This window comes from Cottoperca gobio, chromosome 5, assembly GCF_900634415.1.
Source record: "Cottoperca gobio chromosome 5, fCotGob3.1, whole genome shotgun sequence".
NCBI lineage: Eukaryota > Metazoa > Chordata > Actinopteri > Perciformes > Bovichtidae > Cottoperca > Cottoperca gobio.
In genome coordinates this window covers 9157682-9168448 of record NC_041359.1, presented here as the reverse complement: position 1 = coordinate 9168448, position 10767 = coordinate 9157682, and the positions used below count along the sequence as shown (strand labels likewise).

Below are 10767 nucleotides of genomic sequence, written 5' to 3'. Positions count from 1 at the left end.
AGAGACTCCACAGACATCGAATCAACCGTTCAGGTAGAGCGCTCCCTCCTACATTCTGGTAAGAAAGTCTTATATTCTTACACATAAAATGTCATAAAAGTATGCAGTGCCTTCTATAGATACACTGTCACTTTAAACCAGTGGTGGACAAAGTATTTATATTCTTTATTCAAGTACCAATAGCAACAATAAAAAAATACTCCATTACAAAGTCATGCATACGAAAATAATTATTATCAACTAAATGTAAGGAAGGTAAAAGTACTTGTTTGCAGAATTTTAGCCCTTTTGACTTATTACTGCATTATAATAAATGACATTGTTCTTACTGATGCATCAATGTTTACTGTGGTTTAAAAACTATGTTGTATACAGTTAGATATTATAGTCCAGTTGTTCCCAACCTACAGTTCGTCTCCTGACGAAATGTTTTTAATGTAAAATTTAAATCTGAAAAGTAACTAGAGCGCAATGTATCGGTCAGTAAAATGCAGTGTAGTAAAACTATTTTGTTATAAATCATTATGGAGTAGAAGTATTACGTACCATAAAAAAGTAATGCAAACGTAAAGTACAAGTACTTTAGTAAAAACAGGCAAGTATGGAAGACTGGTTGGCCCATGACGGGTCAGATCCCCCTGCTAAACTTCGGGACAACCTAAGGCAGGCACAGCCACGAGCACTTGACCTGGTTGCCACTGTGAGCAGGTGCAGTGTGCGAGAACGCTGTGACTGTGTTTTTGTAATATTCCAAGTATTCATTAAATATTTTAGTTTTGATTACCACAAATAATTTTTTTCATTCCCTCTTTCTTAATTTATGAACTAAAATAGTTGCTGTATTACTACATCAGGTTTACACACATGAGTCACAGATGACCCCTAGTCTGTCTTCCAAGTGTGATAACAATGAAAAAAAGACATACTATAATAATAATATTGTTGAAAATAATTATTTCAGCAAAGTGACAAATAAAGATTTCAAATATTAAATGTATTGTTTGGTACAAACCACTGCTAAAATAATAAATTTTAACAATATTATTGTTATAGTATGTCTTTTTTTCATTGTTATCACACTTGGCACACAGGGGTCATTTGAAACCCATGTGTGTGAACCTGATTTTGTTCTACAAAAACTATTTTAGTTCATAAATAAGGAAAGGGGGGAATGAAAATAATGATTTGTGGTAATCAAAAGCAAGATAGTCAATGAATACTTGGAATATTAAATAATTAAATAAATTGATTTAAAAAAATATAGCAAAGAAACACTGAGCCATGCATGAGATAACACATGAAACGAATACGGGTCCTTTTGGACCCATATTGTACCTTAGAAGGGGTATGCATAGCTTGTGTATCAAAGGGTTAAAAAAAAAAAAAACAGGCAAATAGCTTGAGAGGTAAATAAAAGAAGAAAAATGTTTTCAAAAAACAGGCAAGTATGGAAGACGGGTTGGTCCATGACGGGTCAGATCCCCCTGCTAAACCTCGGGACAACTTAAGGCAGGCACAGCCACGAGCACTTGACCTGGTTGCCACTGTGAGCAGGTACACACACACCTACAGTCAGAGAAAGGAGAGGGGTGAACTAAAAGAAGTTCACTTTTATTCAACTAAATAGTTAAATAGTATTGTGCATCATCCTAACCCAACCTAATTCATCGTAACCTAGCATAACATAGCCAAGGTTAGACTAACATATGGATACGCGACGCGAACGTGTAGCTAAAAAGGAAGAGTATCTCCGGTTTGAGCTCGATTAGCTTAGTTTAAGCTAGGTTCTAGCAGACCTTATTTAACATAACCAATCCTTACTTCAAATTACCCTAATCTAAAATTAAGAAAGAGAGATACTAAGGGAGAAGGCAAACGTGTCAGATGTGACAAACAGGAAGTAAAGTCAAATATCTACAACGTCTATCATGCTGTAGCCATTTCTTTGAACTTTGATTGCACGTTAGGTGTCTTCACCATAATAGGCACAGTAAAAATGCTTCATTAAAAGCCTGTAGTCAGACATTTTATGGTGCTGTGTGTTGGTCAACGTTTATTTTGAAAATACTGACCACCTCATACCAGAAGTTACACAGCTACTGTAAAGTTTAAACAGAGAAATGATCAGATATATTAATGACAAGTTTTATTTCATCAAACATTTGAATCACAGACACAGCTGTGAAGCAGTGTGATATCCGTAAATGTGATTCATATCCAGTCATAAAAGTGCAATCATAAAAGACTGGGTGGAGACTATTGGGAAAAACAAATTCACTGGCCATTACCACAACTCATGATAAAAACAGAAAGCAGGAAACATACTGCAACCAGCTCTCCACAACCACGTCATTTTCAATCCATAGTGTAACATGCATGCAAGTAGTTTAAGGCATATCATTTGGCATTTCATTGTGCCAGTTTGTCATTCCACATATTTTACTTAAATGTCTTGAAACATGAAACACAGGATTCTTTGCACACAAACACTACATCATTACGTTTCATGACTGGCTGCTGTGCCAATATATAAATCAGAAAATGTTTTAGTTTACATCCTTGAACGTAATACAGATCATCCAGCAGATTCAAAATCAATCTACATGTTGCTCTGGCAGTAGGTGAATGAGTTTTAGTCAAAGAGATGCTCCCAGCTTCAGCCATCTTCTTATTGTAAAGGCGAACTCTCGGTGCGAGTCATTATCCTGGACTTCATGCTTCTGACAGACCAAGAGAAACATGTTAAAAATATATTAACTCAAAGACAATGGAATTAATGATAATTTCCATTTTAAAAGGATAATGGTGCCTCTAAAGCAGGGGTGTCAAACATACGGCCCGCGGGATGACTTTGCAAAGTGTGAAATTTGTTGCTTTGATCATAAAGTAAAATACTACATTGTTCAGTTCCAGATCCTTTGTAGATACACTGATCTGGAAGTTGTACTGCACATGTGTAAATGATAAACTGAGGCACACTATTGTTGAAATTGCACTTTTGTTTCTTAAGAAATTTCAGGTTGTTCATAATGTTTTGTAAAAAGATAGTTCATTAAATGTGAACATTTTCAGAATGTACTTTGGAAAATTTGGAGTTTTTATAGTTTATTAGGATCTGATTTTACTGAGATTGACAACCCTGCTCTAAAGGTTATAATAATGGTACACAGAACTTTACACCATTATGATATGATAGATGTTACCGGTCAGCACTTATATTGTAAAGTAGAGTTAAATGAATCATTAGAATACACTCATTATGTCATGTTCACTGTGTTTTACATACATTTCCCAGATAATACTTTGTTGCAGAAACATGTATCCAACTATAAATGTGTGTTATTAAGCTGAGGCAGAGAACAAATACTGTGGAAATTAAATCAATAAATATACTGAATTTCTTTTCTCTATGTATATTTTATTCAGTCAATTCCTCCCTAATATGCCAACTCACATATAACCCTGTGCTCACCTGCTCACTTTGCTGCTGCAGGACGGCTCTGCACTGATCTCTTCCTATTCTCCCATCTGTTGCTCAACACTTCACAGGGAACTTACACAAGTTGTCTGTCTGAACTGTTTACTCGCTGCTTCTGTGAACTACAATATCTGCAGTGCTTTTCCATCTTGTCTGAATTGTGAAGCATTTTAACTTTTACATGCTGTCATTACTCCCATATGCAATCCTATCTATAACATGTTGAAGCAACAACTGTTATTGCACCCAATAAAGTTAAACCACAACTTCAGTCACTGATTTGATCTAAATCTCTCTTGCAAATACTAAAAATATTGGCTTTTAATTATCATTTTATGGAGGCACACATGACATTATGCTAAATGGTAGATGATGTGTAGTTAGTTTGCATCTCTCCTACCTGTATAATATACATTTGCATCCCATCCCTCCTTCAGCCAGGCAGAGTTCCTGGTTTCCTCCCGGGACTGGAGGCTTTCATAAGCTGCAAGCACAAGTAACCAAAGCATACATTACATTAAGTGTGAATGGATTTATGCTACTCATATAAAACATTAAGCTTTAATATTCTTACAAAAACCAAGCAAGTTAGTTTCTAGTCTAATGACCAACCCACAAACAAATACACATAATTTAAACAATAGGTCACATGGCAGCAGTTTTATCTCTGTGTCCCTGTGCAGAATCAGAGCTAGTTGAGCTACTTTTTTCCTTTAAGACAGGTATTAAAGCTTGACTACTCCCCAAACATCCAACACAATACCTCTGAGATGATGAACAAACGTAACGGACTCACCCCACAAATGATGAACAACACATAGGTCACCGATCTGAGAGAAGAACCCGCCCACTGCTTCTTTGTTTTCCTGTCTGTACATGATCGCCCTCGCCCTGTTGTAAGGCATGTTATTTTCAGGGATATAATGATCACCTGAACACTTGATGCTTACAATGCCATAAGCTCAGGAAACTGATATCCTTTATATTTTAAACAAATGAAAATTGTGGAGCCTTACCAGTGGTTTCCCCATTCAATCATAGTTCCTGGCTGAAACACATGAGGAGGTAAAGAATTAACAAAGTTTAGAACTGACACATGACTTGGCTTGTTTATTTTACACAGACCAACTAAAACTCGATGTCCCACATGAGCCCACATGCAGGAGGAGCTTCAGCGTTGGTTACATACAGATTTTATCACAGCTATGTTTTGAACCACTTCATCTCCATTTGCGGACAGCGCACTCCTCCACACAATGAGTCAACTGTGAATAAGTCTGTGTAAAATCCCACGGTCAGCATTTGGAGGGGCAAAATAGTAGAATGGGCAAGGTGTGAGAAGAGTACGATTGTACCAGACACAATAGCCAACCTCTTGGCATTAATGTGCACTGCAGTGTCTTGTTGTAGTGAGCTGATCTAAGAGCTCATTAAACGTTGTTGATAAAGAGAGATAAGAGGAGAATTGCATCACTCCTACAAGGCAAGAAAAAAAGTGGCGGTGATGTGTATACAACCATAAAACCAAAACTGTGTGAAACAGTGATACTGTACGCTCAGGCTTTCATGCTATTAGTAAGTGATTAAAAAACAGCATTATATATGGGTTTAATAATTGTGACATGACTATTATAAAAAAAGAAAAATCCTACTACGTTCTACATTTTTATTATCAGTTTGAATAAGTCACTCATAAATGTAATTTATAAATAAATCCAGATCTTCAGAAAACCTTGAATCCTTAGGGTTGAATACTGTTTGTCATTGTGTAGTCTTAATATGCAGAAAGGCAATACATTTGGATTTTATTTTAAGAAAGAACACAACTGAGAGAACTGACTCATTGACTATGTAAAGTCTCCATAATTCCATAAATACAATCTATAAACACAACCTAATCGTATGTAACTATGTATCTAACCCAGCACTCTTCACTGCCACACAGATAAACTGAACAAGCTGTGAACTGACAAACATACTGTTTAAAGAGTTCATTGATCTGCATGTTGATAGTATCAGCCTAGAGAAAACAAACTGTAATAATGCATCTATAACATGGGACTAGTCGTTCCCTACAGCCTATAGTAGCTGTTCTTTAGAGCAAGGCAGCATCCAAATGTGTTTAGTGTACTGACAACTGACAGGGGGAAGAAGAATATTCTTACCTTTTAATATTAAAATGCTAATCTCAAACTAAATAAGCATCCTTTTTTAGAGTTGACACGATCTTGTGTGGGACTAAATGTAAATTAGCAGGACCAATTTGCTTTGAAACTAATTTAAACTAGATTAAACTGCAGCGACAATTTATTTTAAACTTTTCTAATGTTTTGTAGTCTATGTTACCAGATACGCCCAGGTCTGTGGGAAAAATAGATGCATCTGTAGCTCTAATGTAGCAAAAACATGAGCATCACAACACACACACCAACTGTCAATAAGTCATTTACGTAATATGTCAAACAAAGACTTGGGTCTTTAATTTGAAAGTACTGTGTGCCGTTTTTACAGTCGCTTATTGACATGGCCACACTGGTTGTTACTCCTCCCAGCATTTCCGTGAGGACCTGAAGTGAACCCTTCACGTGGTGCAGCCTCCTGAGTGGCCAGCAGGGGGCGACAGCAGTCTGTGTGAGCGCTCACACCGCTTTCGAAAAACTGAACCGTTCACAACAAGGAAGTCACAACAACCGCATCCGAGCGGACATGGCCGCTCTACAGTATCTAAAAGCTTTCGTTTCTGAGCGGCTGACAGCGGCATCTGTGGAGATTTTCGGGGCGGTGGAGAAAACGTTGACAGAGTACGAGGGCGAAATAATCCGATCCAAGCAGGAGATAGATCACCTGAGAACACTGGTGCTCTGGCCTGAAGTCAAATTACACAGATCAGGTGTGTGGATCAAATCACTCAATCATAAACACTCATCATTATTAATTTATTATGAATACATTTTTAGATTACAAACTACTGAGCCTCACACCTTGATGACCTCAGAGTTTGCAGCAGTGTGTGTGACATGATGAGGCTGCAGCTTCAGTTTTTGTGATAATGTTTTCAAAATAATGGCAGAATGCGAAATTACCCTTTTTTCTTGAGGATGTTTAATTCATAAATGTAGCGTGGTTCAGATGAGGTGGCATGTATTAAAACTAAGAAATCAATGTCTAAATGAGACATTTTATCTCCAGTCTCGCCCCCTCATGCACTCTCATGTCCCTCAGCTGCTCATCAGGTCAGTCCTCACCGCTGTGATGAGGAGACTTCTCCTGAGTGCTGCCATCAGGAGGAGTGGGCCCCAGATGTGAGCCCGGACCACCCAGGCGACCTGCAGAATAAAGAGGAGCATGACCAGAGAGCTGGTCAGCGTGGACCGTACTGCAGGCAGCAGGGTCACACCACCGTGTCTCCCCAGTTTGTGAAAAGAGAAGGTCACGAGGAGCCACCCTCACACCTTTACAGAATATTAACTGTTGAAGAGGCAGCAAGTATCAAAGCTGAGCCTGATGGAGACAAGTTAATAACATCTCCATCAACCAGGGAGGATGAGAACCCCTGTGGGGTAAATCCAGAGTCTTCTGGACTTCATCTAGAAACCCGTAAAGGTGAGGAGAGTAGAGGCTTGCTAAATTAAAGCCAAACACATTTTTTTTGTTATTATCCATGTGTGTGCTGGAGTGTGGTGAAACACTAAAAACATGCATTTGTGTGTCTCGATACTGAGACATTTTGATTTGTTTGTCGGGTCGCATGTCCATTTTACAAAGCAAAAACTAAACTACATCACAGTGAATAATATTTCATAATACAATATATATTTATATTGAGGTTATCTGGTCATCAACAACAAGGTGAAACAACTTCCCAAATGCAACACTAGATTTTTTTGAACATGCCGATAACACTAACAAAAGGTAAAAGGAGTCATAGGGCACGTTTACAAGCCATGGTCCGTTTGTGTAGTCTGAACCAGAGTGAAATTGATACTTTTTGTTTGTTTTCGCCCCACAGTTTGATTAAAAAAAAGGCCTAAATGATGGCTTTAGAGAGCGCCCATATGTGTAGCCATGTTTGTATTTGCAAAATTAAGTACAATTTCACTCCTTCTGTCTTTGTAGATTCACTTGAGTTCACTCATCATGAGCGAGATGGGCTTGATGAGCAGCCGTACGCTGAACAAGACTGGAGCCCCCGTCAAGACGACAAGGACCCTGATCCCCCTCAAATCAAAGTGGAAAAGTTTACATCATCTAGTCCTCTGGAAGACACTGACCCTGACGACAAACTCCCTCTTCAGTCAGAGAGCAGTGTGTATGATGAGCCTCATTCTACAAGCCCCTGCCACAACCAGACTCTGATCAACAAAACATTTTACACAGCAGAGGACAGGAGAAGAGGTGCCGAAGGAGAGGGCTGCAAACTGTCCGGGCTGCCCTTCTGCTCTCTAAATCAAAGTGAATATGGTATAGAGAATGCAGAGGGTGTAGTAAATGCAGAATGGATTAAGGCGCTCACACAAACGGGAACAAGGCAAAAGAAAAGGCACTTGCGCAGTAAGAAAAGAGACGGTATTGGAGTGGAAGAAGACGTAAATTATCTCGCCAGGGAGAGAAGACACACTTGTCCCATCTGTGGCAAACGTTTTAAAGAGTCGGGCCATTTAAAGGATCATGTGAGAATCCACACAGGAGAGAAGCCGTATCGGTGTAAGGAATGTGGCATGAACTTCAGACAGAGTGGAGCTTTGACTTTGCACATGAGAATCCACACGGGGGAACGGCCATACCAGTGCAGCGAGTGTGGCCGGCGCTTCAATCGAAAAGGCGACATGGAGAGTCACAGGGTGACGCACACGGGGGAAAGACCCCATCTGTGTGTGGAGTGTGGGAAAAGCTTTAAAAGGAAAGGCAACTTAAACACACATCTAAAGATCCACACAGAGGACAGAATGGATTACACTCAACCATTGTGATTGTTTGAATACTCTCATCCAGATAGTGAAATACTAGACAGTATGTTGACTGGAGTGAAGTACACAGGATCATGGAAGCTGGCTCTCCTCATTAGAGTGTGTTCTGGATGTGCTGACTTTTCTTTTCTTTCTTTTTTTAAATTGAGATGACATACTGTGATATGAGGCTCGCAACAATATCGGCGAAGCCTTTCAGAGATGTAGAGAAAAGGTTGCTGTTGTTTAGCCTGCTGCTAACCGCTAAGTTTCCTTTCATGGGCTAAATTCTTTAAAGCCTAAAAAAAACAGAGCCGCGAGGAGGTGCAGGGGTCAGAACACCTGAATTAAAATATGCTGAGAAGTTAAAAAACTACATACCCTAGCTTTAATATTTGAACAGATAAGAGATAGCTTAAAGCTGCACTTCAATATTTTTATATTAACAGTGAAGAAAGTCACATGACATATGAAAGTGTTGCTTGCTATTGACGAGACACTGAGACCCGCCTGGCTCTGGAGATCCATTCATGTCCTCGGATCATTCAAATGGGACTTATTGTGCTTTTTTTCCTCAACTTGTAGTGTTATGGAGTCAGACACATGTTAAATCACTGTCTATATTCCAACTTGAGGGGAACGCTGAGAGAAGTGCACCCAGGGAGGCAAAAAGCCAGTTCCCCTTGTTTGGAATTAGTTCTTCAGAACATAAAGTTGCCTCCTCTCCAGGTTCAACTCTCAGTTATTAAGTTTGTGCCATTTAGCAATGTTACAAAGTGTCAATGTTTTAGTTGCCTACTAAGTGGCACATCCCTATTTATCTTTTTGAAACGATTGAGTTGGCTGTGATGTGTGTAATTTGCTGATCCAACTGAAATGAGAAATTACCGTGACTCTAAAACTGCATAACAAGTCAAGTTAAATGTTTTTATAGAACACATTTATAAACACCAAAGTTATTTACAGAGACATTTATAATGCCATTAAATAAATAGGTGACTAACAGACAAGATTGTACTTAAATAATTGCATCATTAACAGATCAGACATCAAAACTCATTTTGACAAGAAATAATATATTTTAATGCAATTTATACAAACATAATTTCAATATATCTTCAAAACATGCACGTTTTGTCTTCCTCCTCTTCTTTAACCAGCTAAAACATTGTCTTAATATTATCTATGACTATGTAAAGTGTATGTGTGTAAGTGACAGGGAGATAACCAGCTCATCATGACAAATTCCAATTTCTAAAACACGATGTTCTCAAGATTTGCAGCACTACTGACGACAAACCAAACACGATGCAAGAAGAATGCCGGAGAGGACTTTTGTGTTTCAGCCTCATCTTTCTCTGGTGCTTCAGCAATTCAAAGGTGTTCTGTGATACTAGCTAAACCAAAAAGAAGTATATCATAGCTGTATATTTGAGTTGCACAGCTGTTCATGAGTTTAGGATTGTGAGTGAGAAGATGGTAATAACACCTTAAACAGGCGTAATGATGCCGTTCCATAAGTTGGTATAGCTTATAATAAAAGAAAATACCTGGTGCTACACACACTCATACTGCTTGATTTGCTCATTGAAGTGCACTTAGTAAACATAGATTCAGGTTGATTCAACACCCTACTGACGTACATAACCCACCTCCATATTGTTATTTTATTTATTTTTTTACCTCCCATAGTTAAATACACACAACAGGTGCACAAGTGTTTGAACATTAGACAATCACAGTAGGTAAAAGTGAGTTGAATCGTTCACTTTCTAATGAGTCACCTTTTATAAAGGTTTGTCATTTACTAATGCTTTGTAGATCAGTTATAATACAATAATTTGAACAACTTTTGGGTTGCCTCGGACATTTCTCTGTCCTCCTGCAGCACGTGCTTTGTCTTTTTAGCTCTTCAGTTCATCGGGATTAGACTCCACCAATGGACTGTTTCTGACCTACTGGGAAAGTATTCCATCAACAGGATCAAAATTAATCTCTGAACAACATATTAAAGAGTTTTGATGGATCGATAAGAACCCTTTATTAATAACTTAACATTGATAATTACAGATGCCTTCCTAACTTGCTGTTAGATTATTAAACAGTGCGCAACCTGTGACCCTCATCAATAATGATTTACTAACATTTACAACTGCAGACTTAGTGGTTTATTACAAAGTGAGGCGCTCATTACTTTTTGTTAATTACCTTGTTAATGGGCGGACTGTTAATTCTTATAATTATTTCTTACGAGCGGACAACCCAAGTTGCTGTAGCGCTAGTTTTGCCTGGTATCACTTAGATTTGTGTGGTGTATCAAACCCACTATACTATTTTTTAAGT

General features: G+C 38.4%; 1 protein-coding gene across 2 annotated transcripts; it reads left to right on the top strand.

The window, feature by feature from the left end:
* The first annotated feature begins 6111 nt into the window (after positions 1–6111).
* LOC115008384 (zinc finger protein 500-like) lies at positions 6112–10441 on the top strand. Of its 2 annotated transcripts, none has more exons than XM_029431966.1 (3): positions 6112–6368; positions 6701–7081; positions 7595–10441. In XM_029431966.1, exons 1-3 carry the CDS (start codon positions 6185–6187, stop codon positions 8446–8448), a joined length of 1419 nt encoding a protein of 472 aa, XP_029287826.1. In that variant the 5' UTR covers positions 6112–6184; the 3' UTR covers positions 8449–10441. The 2 variants fall into 2 exon arrangements, with proteins under 2 accessions (XP_029287826.1, XP_029287825.1); XM_029431965.1 differs by having other exon boundaries at positions 6668–7081.
* Positions 10442–10767: the final 326 nt, after the last annotated feature.

Bases quoted from the DNA above. Each gene is read 5' to 3' on its own strand.
- LOC115008384 (XM_029431965.1), top strand. From the start codon at position 6,185: ATGGCCGCTCTACAGTATCTAAAAGCTTTCGTTTCTGAGCGGCTGACA. The intron at 6,369-6,667 runs GTGTGTGGATCA...TTTTATCTCCAG, and splicing joins AGTCAAATTACACAGATCAG to TCTCGCCCCCTCATGCACTC. The intron at 7,082-7,594 runs GTGAGGAGAGTA...CTGTCTTTGTAG, and splicing joins TCATCTAGAAACCCGTAAAG to ATTCACTTGAGTTCACTCAT.